The following is an 18,976-nucleotide window of genomic DNA, read 5'->3' as shown; positions in this document are numbered from 1 at the left end:
TGTCAGAGTCAGGTAGCCGCACCGAGTGTTGTGAGTGAGTGTCAGAGTCAGGCAGACGCACCGTGTTGTGAGAGAGTGTCAGAGTCAGGCAGCCGCACCGAGTCTTGTGAGAGAGTGTCAGCGTCAGCCGCACCGAGTGTTGTGTGAGAGTGTGAGAGTCAGGCAGCCACACCGAGTGTTGTTTGAGAGTGTGAGAGTCAGGCAGCCACACCGAGTGTTGTTTGAGAGTGTGCGAGTCAGGCAGCCGCAACTAGTGTTGTGTGAGAGTCAGGCAGCCGCACTGAGTGTTGTGAGAGAGTGTCAGAGTCAGGCAGCTGCACCGAGTGTTGTGAGAGAGTGTCAGAGTCAGGCAGCCACACCGAGTGTTGTTTGAGAGTGTGAGAGTCAGGCAGCCACACCGAGTGTTGTTTGAGAGTGTGCGAGTCAGGCAGCCGCAACTAGTGTTGTGTGAGAGTGTGAGAGTCAGGCAGCCGCACTGAGTGTTGTGAGAGAGTGTCAGAGTCAGGCAGCTGCACCGAGTGTTGTGAGAGAGTGTCAGAGTCAGGCAGCCGCACCGAGTGTTGTGAGAGAGTGTCAGCATCACACAGCCGCACCGAGTGTTGTGTGAGAGTGTCAGCATCACACAGCTGCACCGAGTGTTGTGTGAGAGTGTCAGCGTCAGCCGCACTGAGTGTTGTGTGAGAGTGTGAGAGTCAGGCAGCCGCACCGAGTGTTGTGTGAGAGTGTGAGAGTCAGGCAGCCGCACCGAGTGTTGTGAGAGAGTGTCAGCATCACACAGCCGCAGCGAGTGTTGTGAGAGAGTGTCAGAGTCAGGCAGCCACACCGAGTGTTGTGAGAGAGTGTCAGAGTCAGGCAGCCGCACCGAGTGTTGGGAGAGAGTGTCAGAGTCAGGCAGCCGCACCGAGTGTTGGGAGAGAGTGTCAGAGGCAGGCAGCCGCACCGAGTGTTGTGAGAGAGTGTCAGCGTCACACAGCCACACCGAGTGTTGTGAGAGAGTGTCAGAGTCAGGTAGCCGCACCGAGTGTTGTGAGAGAGTGTCAGAGTCAGGCAGCCGCACCGTGTTGTGAGAGAGTGTCAGAGTCAGGCAGCCGCACCGAGTGTTGTGAGAGAGTGTCAGCATCACACAGCCGCACCGAGTGTTGTGTGAGAGTGTCAGCATCACACAGCCGCACCGAGTGTTGTGTGAGAGTGTCAGCGTCAGCCGCACTGAGTGTTGTGTGAGAGTCAGGCAGCCGCACCGAGTGTTGTGAGAGAGTGTCAGCATCACACAGCCGCACCGAGTCTTGTGAGAGAGTGTCAGAGTCAGGCAGCCGCACCGAGTGTTGTGTGAGAGTGTCAGAGTCACACAGCTGCACCGAGTGTTGTGTGAGAGTGTCACAATCAGGCAGCCGCACCGAGTGTTGTGAGAGAGTGTCAGCATCACACAGCCGCACCGAGTGTTGTGTGAGAGTGTCAGCATCACACAGCCGCACCGAGTGTTGTGTGAGAGTGTCAGCGTCAGCCGCACTGAGTGTTGTGTGAGAGTTTGAGAGTCAGGCAGCCGCACCGAGTGTTGTGTGAGAGTGTGAGAGTCAGGCAGCCACACCGAGTGTTGTTTGAGAGTGTGCGAGTCAGGCAGCCGCACCGAGTGTTGTTTGAGAGTGTGAGAGTCAGGCAGCCACACCGAGTGTTGTTTGAGAGTGTGCGAGTCAGGCAGCCGCACCGAGTGTTGTTTGAGAGTGTGAGAGTCAGGCAGCCGCACCGAGTGTTGTGTGTGAGTCAGGCAGCCGCACCGAGTGTTGTTTGAGAGTGTGAGAGTCAGGCAGCCACACCGAGTGTTGTTTGAGAGTGTGAGAGTCAGGCAGCCAGTGTCTCCAAGCAAACTATGGTCAAATTTTCCGAGTGGGACGCCAGCGCACCATCGTCAAGTGGTCGCTGGTGAGGGAGCTGCTGTGATCGTCAGCTTCCGTCTGCCTACCAAGTACTGATGAGAGTGTGGGAGTCGGGAGGAGTGAGGGCGAGTCGGTGCGCAGCCGCACACGGATGCCAGATCGAGGCAGCACTCGGAGCAGCCCACACAAACACAGGAGAGTGACTGCACGACCATGCTGTGCTTCTCGATGCCCCAGAAAAAGGGACGACCACAAACCTCTACCCCATTCCTCATGATCCTTTTATTTGTCCCCGAACGAATCTGTGTGTGATGGCTTCAGGTGAGGTTTTCGGCAAGGTACCGTTTCCGTCTAGTTGAGCATGCTGCCGGATTTCTGTTCCCATCAGTTATTTATTCATTATTCCCCATTGGACCCACATCATCATTTATCAAACCTGTTGAGTTGAAAGTGTATTCTCTGTGCGTTTGAGTCACGGAACAGCCCTCCAGTGTATGTGTGGAATATCATGGGTGTTCATATCCGGCGGTTCACAGTTTACATTGGAACTTTGTCTCCACAATTTAATACCACACTGCAAGTTTTAAAACATCATTTACGGCTTCAACCAAACACAAAGTACTGTATAAGTCTTCAATAACAGAGAAGAGTTTGGGTTGGTTGAGATTTTCATTTAGAGCATTTTATCGGAAGGAAAAATGAATGACACAATCTTTCATTGATAAATAATCCAATTTATCAATCCCTCGCACATCAGCGAACATTGAAACTATTCGAATTTACCAGTAAACACATGAAGTATCCAAAAAAACATCACCATCGGACACAAACAAACATTGAATTGCACACCTGATGTGTGATTATATCACAAGCTGAAGTTATTTTGACTTCAAAACTGAAAGTTCAAATTTGAAAAAATATTAATGGGATGTGTTGCAAATAAAACGTTTCAACTCGAGATCGGTAATGAAGAGCGATTGTACATCGTTTGTACGCAGCATGTATACACCGACCCCATCCTTACACCACCGTATGCATCACAAATACACCGGTGCTCATTGCCTCTTCTCATCGCCTTCCCTGTACATCTATATTATAAGAGAGCTGCTTGTCTGTGTGTCCGTGTGTGTGTCCATCTGTGTGTGTGTGTGTCCGTCTGTGTGTGTGTCTGTCTGTGTGTCGGTCTGTCTGTCTTTGTGTCTGTATGTGTTTATCTGTGTGTGTGTGTGTGTCTATGTTTCAGTCTGTGTGTCTGTCTGTCTTTGTGTCTGTGTGTGTCCACCTGTGTGTGTGTCTGTGTGTCTGCCTTTGTGTCTGTGTGTATGTGTGTGTGTCTGTGTGTGTTTATCTGTGTGTTTTTCTGTGTGTGTGTGTGTGTGTCTGTGTGTGTGTGTCTATGTGTCTGTCTGTGTGTCTGTCATTGTGTCTGTGTGTGTCTATCTGTGTGTGTATGTCTATCTGTCTGTGTGTCTGTCTGTCTGTGTGTGTGTGTCGCCATTTTCCTCAGAGATGGCTGAGCGGATCTTCGTCAAACTTTCAGAGGTTCATCAGTGAGTGCCAGGGAGGGTTTTAAGCAAAGAAAAAAGAAAGAAAAAAGAAAAAAAAAAAGAGTTCGATTTATTTATTTATTATTATTTCCTTTTTAAAATGTTCTTTAATGCCTGAGCCTTTGTAGCTATGTGAAAGGTAATATAAAATGATCTCCAATGTGCGTGTTTTGTGTGTGTGTGTGTGTGTGTGTGTGTGTGTGTGTGTGTGTGTGTGTGTGTGTGTGTGTGTGTGTGTGTGTGTTGGTGTAATATTTTCCGCTGTGGGTGTCGAGAAGTGTTTTTCGCACCCACAAAAAAATAGAAACAAAAAACCAAATTGATTTCGTCCAAATGCCAACAGGATTCGAACATCACGGGTAACGCCGGATACTCTGCCAGTACGTTATAAATGAATGGTTGTTTGCTCTCAAGGATTCCTGTAGAACTCATTTTCGGATTTATTTTCTGAAGTCATGCTTTACCAGAAGCTTTGTTTCTCATTGGTCTGCTTGTGGTCACAAGGTTGCGCGTTTCCTTGGAATTGTTTTGATATGCCTGTTTCTGCCCATGCAGGTGAGGCCCCCTGGTGGGCCTACGGTGCAATATCTATCATTTTGTATAAGATGGAGTCGCATACGTTAATCAAACCCAAGCCCTTTCTATACCTCTAGCTGTCTATATCTTCTCGTACCATCAGCGCATAAGGCAGAGACGAGACGAGACGAGACGACGCCATTGAGCTCTATATTCTTGGCCAGCATTTCCAGGTCTTCCATCATAGGTGTGATGTATTCTGCCTCGGTTGAGACGGTTCTTTTGAAAGTACCCTTGGGTCTGCCTTTCCTCTGTTCCACCCCATGGGTCCATTTCCAAGCCTGTTTGGAAGTCTATCGTCAGATATTCCGAGTACATTCCCGGATGAGTTGATATCCTTCTTCTCACCATGATGGTCACTGGCTGGGCGTTTGCTGTTTCCAGGATTTTATTTATTTATTATCTCCGCCACCAAAGGTGGATGGAGGTTATGTTTTCACCCATCTGTCCGTTTGTATGTCTGTCCGTTTGTGAACAAAATATCTCAAAGTTGTGGACGAATTCGGACGAAATTTGGCAGAGATGTATGTGACACCGACGAAATGATTAGATCTTGGTGAAGATCCGGATTCGGATCCGGCTACAATAATTTTTTAAGTGATTCTTCACCATTGAGTGGTATGGCCACCCAGGTGGAGGTGTGCTCTCTACTGAGTGCCGTTCTAGTTTGAGATGTAATTGAACCACTAGCTGTTCAATAGTCTCCACAGACATCTACAAAGCAAGCTTAAAAGTTTTCTTTCAATCTGTTTGTTGGTTTTCCAGTTCTCTGTCTCAAACAGCAGCACCGAGATAGCATTGCTGTTAAATAATTTCAGTTTTGCCTTCTCCCAGATGACCCAAGATTTCCACCGAGTGCTCAACTTCTGAAAGGCACTGCTTGCTTTTACAATTCTTGTTTTAATGTCAGGAAAACACTTTTTAATGTCTCTCTGACTCTCTTGAAAATCCTCTCTATCTCTTTGCTGATGACTCTACTCTCTGTCGCTCCATTCTTCATCCCTCAGATCGGCAGTCTGCAGCCTCCTCACTCTCTGCAGACCTTGACAAAATCACAGACTGGGCAAACAAGTGGAACATGTCTTTCAATCCTGACAAATCTCACACTCTTACGATGTCTCTCCGAAAAGACCGACTGGACAACCCTCCCATCTACTTTCTGAATAATCCTCTCCAAGAAGTACTGTCACTCAAGCTTTTGGGTCTCACTATCTGCCATGATCTTTCCTGGAAAAACCACATTTCAAATCTGGCCTCCAAAGCCAGTCGCCGACTGGGCATCCTCCGTCGTGCGAAGTCCTTCCTTGGCACACCTGAGCTCCTCACCACGTACAAGGCTTTCATCCGCAGCTCAATGGAATACTGCTCTCCCCTCTGGGCTGGTGCTCCTGCCTCACACCTAGCTCGCCTTCGCGCTGTTGAAACCAAAGCATTCAGAATCATTGGAATCTCCCGCGATGAAGCTAACTCCAAGGGCCTCTCACTCACTCACCGCAGGCAGGTTGGTGGTCTTTCCATCTTCTACCGACTCCTCTCTGGCCTTGCCCCCCCAGCTCTCTCTGGGCTCTGTCCCGCAAATATTCCTACAGGTCGCACAAGATCTGCCTGCAACCCTCTTTTGGTTAAACTGCCAAAATCAAGACTCTCTGCTCACCTTCACTCCTTCATTCCTCTTTTCTCCCGCCTCTGGAACAAACTCCCTCACTCTCTTCAATCCCACTCCACCCTCCAAGTCTTTAAAACAGCTGTTCACCACCATCTCTTATCTTCCCCCATCCAAAACCTTGATCTTTTCTACCCCCGCTAATTTCACCCCAATTCCACTTTTTGAAATACCAACTTCTGTCCTGGAAGTCCTTGGTGTCCTTGTGCTTTATACTTCTCCCTCCCCCCCCCCCCCCTTCCCATGCCTCCTCCCCCCGGGCCCTCTCCCTTCCACACATCTCCCTGCTCTCGGATGTTGTGTTTGTGTGCTTCCCCTTTTCTCCCCATCTTGTCTTCCGCTCCCTCTTTTTGTGTATTTTGTTTGTCTGGTTGATTTGTTTGTGAAGTAAATGTTAGCTCTTTCACGAGCCTCGATTCAGTATACAAAAAAACAAAAAAAAAAACAAAAAAAAAAACTTCATCTGTTTGTAAACTGCTGCCTACGTCTGCAAACTGTCACGTTTTTTTCAGTTCTTCATTATCAAGGGTGATTGGTGCAGTCAAAGTGATGTTATTATTCCTCATCATCTCAGTCTTTTGACTTTTTAATCCGGAGTCATATCTTGCTGCCCGATTTGTGCCAAATCGGCTGCTTCATCTCACATCTTTCCGACATTATAATATATGAGGCAAATATCGGCGGCAACATCAAGATCTCCCAGTTTCCCGTTGGTCCACTGAATTTCCGATGTGATGGATGGAATCCATGTGCTGCGTAACAAAATCAAATGCCACTCCAAAGAGCACAGGAGATAGGATGCACTCCTCTATTGACACCAAAAGGGTGTGTTGTATGTTGGCTAACGTTGAGGGAGCCCTGGGAATTTCTGTAGGGATATCTGATGTTGATGATTCTTTCGGGGAAACCATACATATACAGTATCTTTCACAATGAGTCGCGGTCATGCACACAAGTGCCGTTATAAATGTATATTTTCGTATGGTTCCGGGGCCAGTAAGAGGCGACTAAAGGGTTGATGTCAGGAAGAGCATCCGGCCATAAAACATTGCCTCAAAAAGGGAATCATGATTATTTTTATGGGGCCCGCAATGCTAACCCCCGCTCTAGCGGGGAAAATGGCCTTAAAAAGGGAATGTTTTTCCGGGGTCACAACATAAATTATACTAGATTTTTGCATCTATTGGTAAAAGGAGATCCGTGTGTGTTTGTGTGTGCTTGTGTTACGTCCACTGCCTCTGCTTGCTTATATTAACAGGAAATGGTCAAACCCGGCACCTCTCACCCACAGATATTTCTTGTGTTCCTCTACTTCCATGAGTCTGATTTCCATTCAGGAACAGAAAAGTTATGTTTAACCACATCGGCCTGGCCACTCTTTCGTCTAAATGGTAAAAATTATGTTTACAAGACAATTTGAGTTGCTGATGCTAGGAATGGCAGGCTAAATGCACCTTAAGATCAGAACCGAGTAAATGAAAACCCACGCACAGCGCATGTGCACAAGGCCTGGTTTAGCACTCATATGTCATTTTGAAAATCGCGTATTATGTTCGACTAATGTTGGCCCGGCAGTGGCTATAATGTTCGTCCAACGTGGAAAATCAAAGGTTGACTGAATTACATTTGTTGGGACAATTTGAGGAATTGCGCGATCAATAATTCAATGCAACTTCACTGAATTTCCCGGTGATTTGTGTGAAAGGAACAATGTCTTTCCTTTGTGGGTCCATGATTGACTGAGAAATGTTACGAGTTTTTCAAAGCCAATCACAAGGCCTCAAAAGCTGAGCTATCTCCACAAAAATCACTGGGAAATTAACTTAAGTTGTGTTTCCTGTGCAATCTTGCATTTTGTTTTGCACAAAATAAACCAAGACATTTGATTTCAAATGATTGATATAATTAATGATAATTATTATGTTGATATTAAGGAACTAGTTTATTACACCTGTTACATGCCCATGTACATGTACCGGATACAGTTTGTCCTCTTCCTGTATATTAAGGGAGATGTGAAGTAACCCACTCAGAGACTCTATTCCGCCATTGTCCATTTATATTGTATTCACGTCAGCACCTGTCATTTCGTGGTTTCAGAGGCGGGACACAAACCCACACCTCTGAAGAAACTGGAGGTTGAGGAGTTTTGGGAGCTGCAGACAAACTTTCTGGCCAGGACGTATCTGCCTTGTGATGTGTATCCTCGTGTGATGCCTCCCCACCTAGCTCCTAGTTTCCCCCAGCAGGATAGCTGGCTCAAAATATATGGTCGTTCACAGGTTAACCAGCACCTCAAACACATCAACCACAAAAGTCACATAATCAATATTCGGTTTCCTTGGAGCACCTGTAGAGCTAGTATCAGACGATGGTCCTCAATTCTTTGGGAAAGCATGCAACGATGTGTGTCAACTGGTCCATCAAGCACACAACTTCCTCATCCCACTTTCCACACTCCATCGGAATAGTGGAAAGAATGGTCCGGACGGTCAAGTCGGCGTGGAAGAAATTCTACCAGTCAGGTCAATATGTCAACAGGACCATGCTCAATTTGCGAGCTACACCCATAGCAACAAACCTACCTGCAACAGCCGAAATTATGTTCAGTAGACCAGGCCGCACCACCCGACCTTGGAACATCTCAGACGACACATTGAAGAAACATGCAAGAACCATTCAGATGCAAAGAGGAAGGGGAGACAATATGAAGCATGCCTATGACCAACATGCTGGTCCAAATCTTCCACCATTGTATGTCAGACAGAAAGTCAGAGTTCTTGATCACTCAAACAAAACCTGGTTACCAGGTGAAGTCACCAAGGTCATAAGAAGTCCTAACGTCTAATGGAACCACACTACTGTGCAATAGATGACACTTGTGCGAATGGTCTAGTTAGAGTACCACTCGCACTGCGCCCATGACACACAGGCCAGCACCGCGCAGCCTTGGCATATCCAATTCAAAGACCTCCTGAAGCGCATTCAATTTGTAGATAAATCAACTTCAGGAGACAATGACCAGACCACATGAAAGTGCAAGCCCAAAGCGTCTCAAAAAGGGGGGCATTCACAATTGTGACCAAGACCCACCTCGTGACGGACTCATGCCAACTCAACACGGTGCGGACCCCGAGCGATTCAGCAAGATCACCATGTCGGGTCGATTCAGCCGAAAACCATCAAGATACTGCAGGCCAATGAATACATTTCAGTTTTTTATTCCCCAAAGTAATGAGCAGTGTCATCGTCATAGCAACTGAGAACAGCGATGATATGTTTTATTTGCTCAAAACAAGTTAACTCATGTGACATTGTGTTTGTTTCCGGGGTTGATCGCTGAATTATTCTCTGGAAGTTTGGAACTCTTGATGTTGTTCATATATTTGCAGGAGAAATTCAGTGATTGAAACTTTTAAAGTTAAATTAGATGCGTCTCACCCGGTAACCGCTCTAGTGAGTGTGCATTGTGGATTTTAAATTTTGAACATTACCTCAATGCTGTTGACTCCAACGACCTTCACGAACATTCGCATGAACCAAACTATTAAAAGTTTAATTTTTAATAACTCAACGTTTATGGGGAATATGGATGTTTACCTTCAAAATGGGGAGATGTAGTCATATAAAAGAACCTCCTTTAGAGGCCATTTTTCCCCGCAGAGCGGGGTTTGGACTTTTTCGGGCACCGTGGTCCCGTTTTTGAAGCAAAATTTTACGGCCGGATGCCCTTCCTGCCGCCAACCCTGTTAGTCGCCTCTTGTGACACACAAGGAATTATTAGTGAACTGGTACACAATGTGCCGACCTCGGAAGGATGACAGGCTGAGTGTTAATTCAGCGATCGACCGGGATGCGAACTCAGGATCCGGCACCCTAAGGATCCGGATCCCAAGCCGGCACCCTAACCGCTAAGCCAACACCAGGCCTTAGTCATATATAAGGAACTACTTTATTCCGCCCACTATACATGTACTGGATATGGATTGCCACTTCCTGTATACTGATGGTGATGTGATGAAAAGCACTGAGACTCTATTTTGCCATTGTCCATTTGTGTTGTATTCACCTCAACATTTGTCACTTCAGTGCTGTGCTTGATCGTGATTCAGGTCACAAACCGTTGGTGCTGTTTGTGGCTTTCAAAACGAAGACGGGACATCATGTTGTAGTTTGATTTCCACAGCGCTGGTTTCCTCCACCTGGAGGTGGACGGATGTTTCCTTGATGTTTTCACCCCTGTCTGTTTGTCTGTGAACAGGATATCCGAAAACGTTGTGGATGGATTCGGACAACACTTGGTGGACAGTGTCTGAGAATTTTTTAATTTCCAAGTGATTCTTCACCATTGAGAGTTGGGGCTAAAAACGATTTATAGCTTGATATCTCAAAAAGTTGTGGACACATTGACAAAACTTGGTGGATGAGTTGGGTCGGTGACGAGAACAAGCCGATCAGATTTTGTTGTGTGACGAGGACTAATTCGCCGGATGCAGATCTGGCTTATCAGTGGAATACAAAACTTAAATTGTTCAGCCTGGTGGAGGTACCTGGTGCTTTCAACCCAAACCTGCTTGAAGTCGTGAGAATATATCATAACTGTGGTCCAGGTGCCGCAGGGCCCAGTCAGGTCCAGGGTGATGCCCTATTGGGTGACGGAGCCACACCTGCTCTTACCAAATCGAGTGAATCTTTTCTGTTGGTTATAAATCTTATTTTAGTAGCAAAGTAGAAGGAAGAAAAGAAGTATTCACAATTAGACTGACCTCCACAAATTAAAAATGGTTACTCAGTATTCCAAACTTGTATTCAGATATGTTCTTCAAGACATGTTTTGACAGTGAAATTCAGTATTTCCTGTCGAGAATAAAAAACAATTTCACCTTTTATGGATTAGCGGAACGAATGTTCCTGACAGTCGAGTCTGTATTGGAGAAACATACCTGCCCCACTATAAGCTCCTTGAAAGGAACTTATGTACACTTAAATGGATTGCTGCATAGCCGAGACGTAGAACTGTGCAAGGTGTCCTTGAGGTGTCTAGCCTGGGTTCAAATCCTCATCCAGGTATAAAGTGCCATTCTTGTGTTCAGCCGGCAGGGTGAGGTGTCGATGCATTCGCCATCCATCGATTGGATGTTTCAGATCCGTCTACATTAAAGGTCCCACGGTGATGGTCCCCTACATTAAAGGTCCCCTTCATCTCTCGTGAAGAAGTAGGGATGTTATCTCCAACTCCTTGAACAAATTACAAATTGCTGCATAAAGTGCGGGTAGCAAGTGGTTTGCTCTTCTTGGATATCCTTAGGAACACCAAGGTTACACCACTTCTTACGTCAGAGTGAGGTTGTTGTGTGGTTCAACAGATCCAGAGGCTCTACAAACAACATCGGAAGTGACAGCTTATTATGAGAATAAGAAGAAGACGAATTAATAATTTTGTCAAAAGGCCATAGGTGAGTGTCACCTAAAATCATCAATTTTCATCCAACGGACCTGGAATTTTAAGAATTTGCATATTGCGTCACTGAATTGGTTCACCAATCAAAAGCTAGAAGCTGATTGCTTTATTTTTAGATCAAAAGGTTGCATAAAATTGTCAATCTTCAGCGATTGACTTGAAATTTAAGCAGGGTTTACATGAGGTCAAAACGTCACGGTCGCCTAAAATCGTCAATTTTTTTTTTTTAGCCTTTTTCGTCCTTTTTAGTCTACAGAAGAAGAAGAAGAAAGAAGCGGACTGCCTTTGCATTTTCATATGCTTTCTAGTTTTTACTGTGATCCTGCTGTGTCGGGTTTTGATTTCTGAACCTTTAAAAAACACCGTTCAAACTTTGTCACGTATTGTTCTTTAGAATGAGTTTCATTATTGAGCCTGGTGTTGGCTTAGTGGTTAGGGTGCCGGCTTGGGATCCTAGGATCCTGGGTTCAAATCCCAGTCGATTGGCAAATTGAGCACCAGCTCACTGGTAATTCCCTGCGTGTCGCAAGAGGCGACCAACAGGGTTGGCGGCAGGAAGGGCATCCGGCCGTAAAACATTGCTTCAAAAAGGGGACCAAGGTGCCCAGAATAGGCCAACCCCTGCTCTGCGGGGAAAAATGGCCTCTAAACGTGTTTTTTAAAAATGTGTTTCATTATTGTAGGATTATATTCTAAAAAATAAAAAATAAAAAAAATTACTCAGCCAGAGCATCTCAATTCCATTTGGCATCTTTATGAGTAAGATGTGTGTTTTCATACTTTGGTTTGTTTCATAGTAAAGTTGCGAAACTGTTTTTGTCAAAGCATAAAGTGCAGATTTGTGTTCATCTTTGGCCTGTAGGGGAATGGGAAGGTGAAGGTGAGAGGGCTGGGGGAGGAGGAGGAGGAGGTGGGGGGGGGTTATAAAATATAAAATTAAAATTTTCTTTTTATTCTCTCTCCAAATTATTCATTTCCTACGAGGCCACAAGTCAAGGGAAATACTTGTAAAGAGCTTCTCAAGGCTAAATTGGGGTGAGATCATCAGATGTTTGCCTCCACAGTGGATAATGAACTTGGTAAGGGTACCCATACCAGCCTTCACAACTAAGCTATGTACTTAAGATATGTACTTCACAACTAAGCCTACTTCTTCATTCAACCTGTTCAATGGCCTTGTAGGAGTTATGCTCCAACGTAAATCGAAAGAATGGACGCGACAAAAAGCTGGAATTCGTCCGAGTTTCTTTATTGTGTCAAATCAACTCGGGTACTCTGAAAAGCCCGTTTATCGGGCAGCAATATATATACACATTATCCCGGAGCGTTTGCCCGGGAAAGGCGAGAGGGGGCGTGCCCGGGCGTCCTGGACGAGGCCTGGCAAGTCGAGAGCGGCATGCCCGGGCGTCCCGGACGAGGCCTGGCAAGTCGAGAGCGGGCATGCCCGGGCGTCCCGGACGAGGCCTGGCAAGTCGAGAGCGGGCATGCCCGGGCGCGCCTGGGTGTCCCGGACGAGGCCTGGCAAGTCGAGAGCGGGCATGCCCGGGCGTCCTGGGCGAGCCCGGCATGGTGATCGCTCCGCGTCCTCGGTAGGTGCAAGACGATTGTGTATACCCAGCGGTAGCCGCTACACACGTCCCCCCAGAATCGACTTGCACCGGCAGGGTCAATTTAAGGGGGGTCTTGATGACCCGGCCGAAGCGACCCCTGGCGGGTCGTGGGGGGGGGGGGGGTCCGGTGTGGTGGGGGGCACCGTGGACGGGGGGCGGCCTCACCGCGGCGGAAGGGCCAACCGTGGCGGTTGGTCGATGTCCACGTGCGTCGGCTTGAGGCGGTCCACCGCAATCCGGTCCGACCTGCCGCCGATGTCGATGACGAATGACTTGTCGTCCCGTCGCAGGACCCGGAAGGGCCCGTCGTACGGCGGCCGGAGTGGCCCCCGATGTGCGTCATGATGCACAAAAACGTACTCCGCTGTGCGAAGCACTGGGGGGACGTAGGACTGGGGGTCACCGTGGTGGGACGTTGGCACGGGGGCAAACCGTCGGGCGGTCTCCTGGAGGTCCGAGCGCTGGTGAGCTGCGGACCAGGGACTGGTAGCGTCGGGCACGAATTCGCCCGGGACGCGTAGCGCCTGGCCGTAGACAAGCTCGGCAGTGGACGCCTGGAGGTCCTCCTTGGGGGCCGTGCGGAGGCCCAAATGGACCCACGGCAGCCGGTCGGCCCAACCGCCGTCCTGAAGGCCGGCCATGAGCGCGGCCTTCATGGAGCGGTGGAATCGCTCGCACAACCCGTTGGCTTGGGGGTGGTAGTACGGTGGAGCTTGACCCCCAGGTTGCGGGCGACCGCGCCCCACAGCTCGGAGGTGAACTGCGGTCCGCGGTCCGACGAGATGTCTGACGGTGCGCCGAAGCGGGCGACCCAGGTGGCGATGAAAGCCTGCGCCACGTCGGCGGTGGTGGTGGAGACAAGGGGAACGGCCTCCGGCCACCTGGTGGTCCTGTCCACCATGGTGAGCAGGTGTGTGAAACTCCGTGATGGGGGGAGGGGGTCCAACAGGTCCACGTTGACGTGGTCGAAACGTCGTTCGGGCACGGTGAAATGTGCCAGCGGGGCCTGGGTGTGTCGGTGGACCTTGGCCTGTTGGCAGGCTGTGCAGGTGCTGGACCAATCGCGGACGTCCCGTCGAAGGCCGTGCCAGACGAATCGCGCCGACACCAGCTTCTGGGAAGCTTTCCGGCGTGGGTGGGAAAGGCCGTGGAGGGAGGCGAAGATGCGGCGTTGCCAGGTAACGGGCACGATGGGGCGAGGCTGGCCTTGGGAGACGTCGCAGAGCAGGACAGTGTCCGCGAAGGGGATGTCGGCCAGGCGGAGGCCCGTGTCCGCCGCCCGGAGGGCTTGCACCGTGGTGTCGGTGGCTTGGTCCGCCGCCATAAGCGCGAAGTCCACGCCGAGGTGGACCGCGTTCGCGCTGGCCCGAGAAAGACAGTCGGCCACGGCGTTGTCTTTGCCGGCGACGTGCCGGATGTCCGTGGTAAACTCCGACACGGCGGAGAGGTGGCGCTGTTGGTGGGCCGACCACGGCTCCGTGACCTTGGCCATTGCGTAAACCAACGGCTTGTGGTCGACGAACGCCGTGAAGGGTCGGCCCTCCAGGAGGTGGCGGAAATGGCGAACGGCCAGGTGTAGACCGAGGAGTTCACGGTCAAACGTGCTATATTTGAGCTCGTTCGGCCGGAGTTGCCGGCTGAAAAAAGCGAGTGGCTGCCAAACCTCGTTCACCCATTGCTCATGTACGGCGCCCACCGCGTAGTCGGAGGCATCCGTGGTGAGGGCGATGGGAGCGTTGAGCACCGGGTGAGCGAGCAGTGTTGCATCGGCGAGGGCCCGCTTTGAGCTTTTAAAGGCCGTGTCCATTGCTGCGGACCAGACGACGTCGTGTTTGGCCGGCTTGCCCCGGAGGGCTTCGTAGAGGGGCCGCATGAGTTGAGCAGCGCGGGGCACGAAGCGGTGATAGAAATTCACCATTCCCAGGAATTCCTGCAGGGCCTTTATGGAGCGGGGACGCGGAAACGTGGTGATGGCCTCGACCTTGGTTGGCAGCGGCACGGCCCCGTTCTTGGTGATGTGGTGGCCCAAAAAATCAACGGCCGTCGTGCCGAAGTGGCATTTGGCCGGGTTGACGATGAGGCCGTGCTCGCTGAGGCGCCCGAACAGTGTTCGGAGGTGGAGGAGGTGCTCGGCCCGGGACGTGCTGGCGACGAGGATGTCGTCCAGGTAAACGAAGAGGAACGGCAGGTCGCGCCGCACGCCGTCCATCAAGCGCTGGAACGCCTGAGCCGCGTTCTTGAGGCCAAATGGCATTCGCAGGAATTCGAATAAGCCGAACGGCGTGATGACGGCCGTTTTTGGGACGTCGGCCGCCCTGACAGGTACCTGGTGATATCCCCGTATTAAATCGATCTTTGAAAAAATGAACCGTCCTGCCAAATGGGCGGAGAAGTCTTGGATGTGCGGGATTGGATACCTGTCAGGGGTGGTAACGTCGTTAAGGCGGCGGTAGTCGCCACATGGGCGCCAGGCACCCCCTGGTTTTGGGACGATGTGTAGTGGCGAAGCCCACGCGCTATCGGAGCGCCGCACGATGCCGAGGTGTTCCAAAGCGTCGAACTCGGCTTTGGCCACGGCGAGCTTGGCTGGGTCGATGCGGCGGGCTCTGGCGTAGACCGGCGGGCCCGTGGTTGGTATGTGGTGCTCAATCCCATGTCGTACTGCGACGGCCGAAAACGTCGGCCGCGTGAGGGCCGGGAACTCCGTGAGCAGGCGAGCAAACTCGTTCGCCGCCGGGAGGGCGCATGCCAGCTCGGTCAGAGCGGAGCTGCTCAATGTGCATGCCAGGGAGCTGAAGGTCTCGGCGTTGATGAGGCGACGCCGTTGGACGTCCACCAGCAGTCCGTGTGCGCAGAGGAAGTCGGCGCCTAGCAGAGCCATGGGCACGCTTGCGGTTACAAAAGTCCAATTAAAGCGTTGGCCGCCGAAGCAGAGGGTGACGTTGCGCGGGCCGAAGGTGCGGATGGCCGATCCGTTGGCCGCAACCAAGGAGGGGCCGCAAACCGCGGACTGCCTGTCCTGATCGGAGGCGGGTATGACGCTCAGTTGGGCGCCGGTGTCACACAGGAAGTGCCGTCCGGACGCTTTGTCCGTGATGAAAAGTAAGTTGCCCGTGTGGCCGGCGCTCATGGCTGGTAATGAACGCCGGCCCGGCCGTTTCCCGGCTTGCCGAAGGTGCATGGGGGTCGGCATGTCCGGGCCTTCTGTCCGAACCTGGCATGATAATAACACCACGCCTGGTCAGGTGGAGGCTCCGGTTGTCGTGCTGGAGGTGGTCGGCGCGGCGTAGCGGCCGCCAATTGCATCAGCAGTTCGGTCGTCGACCGTGCCGGGTGCTCGGGCGCCATGGGCATTGCTTCGGACGGCGTTTGGCTCCAGGTCGCTGCTCCAATGCGTTGGCCTGCCGCGGAGATCTTGTCGGCTTCCCTGGCGAGGGCGCGGGGATCCGTGATCGTCGTGCTTGCCAGGGCGAGGCGTACCGTGCTAGGCAGCTGACGGAGGAACAGCTCCCGGAACAGGAATGCCAGAGAGTGCTCGCTGAGCAGCGAAAGCATGTAGTCCATTCGCTCGGACGGGCGCGTGTCGCCGAGCTCGGGCAGGTCGAGCAGGCGCCGTGCGCGTTCCGCTGATGAGAGGGCGAAAGCGTCGAGGAGGAGCTTTTTAATCGCGTCGTATTTGTCAGCGGCTGGCGGGCGCTCGAGGAGGCTCAGGGCGCGGGCCGCGGTGGCTGAGCCGAGTGCTGCTACCACATGGTGGAAGCGGGTGTCGTCGGCCGTGATGCCTCGCAGGGCGAACAGGGAGTCGCAGGGCGAACCAAACCGCCGCGTGAGCCTCCCAGAAGGTAGGCAGTTTGAGGGCAACTGCCGTGTCCATGTCGGGTCACCAATGTAGGAGCTATGCTCCAACGTAAATCGGAAGAATGGACGCGACAAAAAGCTGGAATTCGTCCGAGTTTCTTTATTGTGTCAAATCAACTCGGGTACTCTGGAAAGCCCGTTTATCGGGCAGCAATATATATACACATTATCCCGGAGCGTTTGCCTGGGAAAGGCGAGAGGGGGCGTGCCCGGCGTCCCGGACGAGGCCTGGCAAGTCGAGAGCGGGCATGCCCGGGCGCGCCCGGGCGTCCCGGACGAGGCCTGGCAAGTCGAGAGCGGGCATGCCCGGGCGTCCTGGGCGAGCCCGGCATGGTGATCGCTCCGCGTCCTCGGTAGGTGCAAGGCGATTATGTATACCCAGCGGTAGCCGCTACAGCCTACTATTTGAGACTGATATTCGTAGACATACATGTGCAAAATGAGTTATTAATTGTCATTGTAACAGTTTACAATTGTATGAACGTTTGACTGTTTTACACAACAAAACTGTCCTTTAGATATTTCTAACCCTCATGGTTGGCCACTTTGTTGTATACAGACTCACCTGGCAGACTTGCGGGGCCGGCTGCGTCTGTTCCACAAACCAGCAGACTTCGATCGGCGGTTGGCGCAATGCCAACGTATCTTGGCTGATGTTGGACGAGAGGTCCCCCTGGTTCGCCTGCACAGCTCCGAGCCTGAGGGAGTGCAAGCCCAACTCGACCACTGCATGGTATGATGTTGGAGCACAAAATAGGAGGCTGATAAAAGTAAAAATAAAAGGATAAACTGCAGACAAATTTAGGAAGTTTATTAATTTTGAATTAATTACCAGCATCATGGTGTTGGTGTTGGGCTAGCCTGGTGTTGGGCTATCGTTGGGCTAGCCCTGGTGTTGGGCTTGCGGCTAGGGTGCCAGCTTAGGATCCAAGGATCCTGGGTTCAAATCCCGGTCGATTGCTGAATTAACGCCAGGGGGGTTGACTCAGCCTGTCATCCTTCCGAGGTCGGCAAATTGAGTACCGGTTCACTGGTAATTCCCTGCTTGTCGTAAAAAGGCGACAAAAAGGGTTGGCGTCAGGAAGGGCATCCGGCCGTAAAACATTGCTTCAAAAAGGGGACCAAAAAACAACAACAACCACGGTCCCCGAAAAGGCCAACCACCGCTTTGCGGGGAAAAATGGCCTCTAAACGGTGGTTTTTACCAGCATCATGGGATGCTTATTGACTCAGCTTTCAAGACCAACTGCACAGGTAAATAAGGAACTGTGACCTTGTTAACCACAAAACTATGTTTTCAAGGCCGAGAATTGAGGAGCCACCGATTGTCTTTCATTCCTAAGAACTGTGAAGCACCAACTTCTGAAGCACATGAATTGACCACATTTATTTGATTACCCCCAAGTTCGTATGTTGATGTTCCAGGACTTTTTGCAAGTGTTTTGAGTGGAGCATCGCTTTCCACCAGCTCACAAAACGATGTGCTAAGGTTTTCCAAATGCAAATCCTTAAGACAATCCACCGGTCCATCAGCTTATTGATGCTTCCACCGAAAGTTTACTTTGAAGTGTACTTTGTGGAATGGGAATTGTGTGATGACGCCGATGGAAAAAGCTTTCTCCCACTGATCAAACCTGTTGTGGTCATCGCAGTTCGGAAGATGGTGTGAACTTCTTTTCCACAGTCTTCAACAATACACGGCATCGACGCTCAATCGGCTTGCATGTCCAACTTTGATCAGGCATGCTTTCACTCCCTTATCAGCAATTTTACAAGACCTGCAGTGACCAAAATATTTTTTAATTTCAAACATTTTCTGCAAGAAATGGTGCGTTATTTGAAAAAAGGTGCAAGGGTATCCCAAGTATCCCATCTCGTCCTCAGTTGTCATCCTCTTCATCCCATCCATGGGACACAGAATCTTTTGGTGATGCAGTTGCCCTGAAACAACTTGCCTTCGCCTCATGGAAGGCAAATCCAATGGAAGGCAAATCCAATGGAAGGCAATCTCAGTTTCTTTCACAAAGCCTGGAACAAGTGTGTGTCCACCCTCAGGAGAGCCAGGAAGCACTATCTCTCTACTCTCAAGACTGAACTCTCAAACCTGTCTCCCTCCTCCAAATCCTGGTGGCATCCGGTCAAATCTGTTTCTGGTGTTTGTTCCCCCTCCATCCCCTCCCTTACCTCAAATGGCTACTGTTACGTGCTCCTCCCCAAACCCCCTGGTCACGGTGTACCTCCGAGCCCCGAGAGGAGTGACGGCAGAAAAATGTGTTATTCTGTATGTCAAAGATCAATGGTGAAGCCACACCAATTGCTACCAACAAACAAATATTGTATTAAGATCACACAAGAATAACAGTACAACAATAATAGTAATCAAAAGTACA

The 18,976-nt window shown here is 50.5% G+C and overlaps 1 protein-coding gene across 10 annotated transcripts in view; it reads left to right on the top strand.

Annotated features, from left to right (window-relative positions):
• The window catches only part of LOC137439963 (dystrophin), a 1,283,433-nt gene that overhangs the window by 486,712 nt on the left and 777,745 nt on the right, over positions 1-18,976 (top strand). For all 10 annotated transcript variants that reach the window (XM_078768445.1, XM_078768443.1, XM_078768444.1 and 7 more), the window contains one exon: positions 17,146-17,319. In XM_078768445.1, coding sequence (XP_078624571.1) covers positions 17,146-17,319 — 174 coding nt within the window. The remainder of the gene's footprint in view (positions 1-17,145; positions 17,320-18,976) is intronic.

This window comes from Myxine glutinosa, chromosome 14 (assembly GCF_964187855.1).
Source record: "Myxine glutinosa chromosome 14, kmMyxGlut1.1, whole genome shotgun sequence".
In the NCBI taxonomy this organism is placed as follows: Eukaryota; Metazoa; Chordata; class Myxini; order Myxiniformes; family Myxinidae; genus Myxine; species Myxine glutinosa.
The sequence above is the reverse complement of the archived record's forward strand: the minus strand, read 5'-3'. Positions and strand labels throughout refer to the sequence as shown.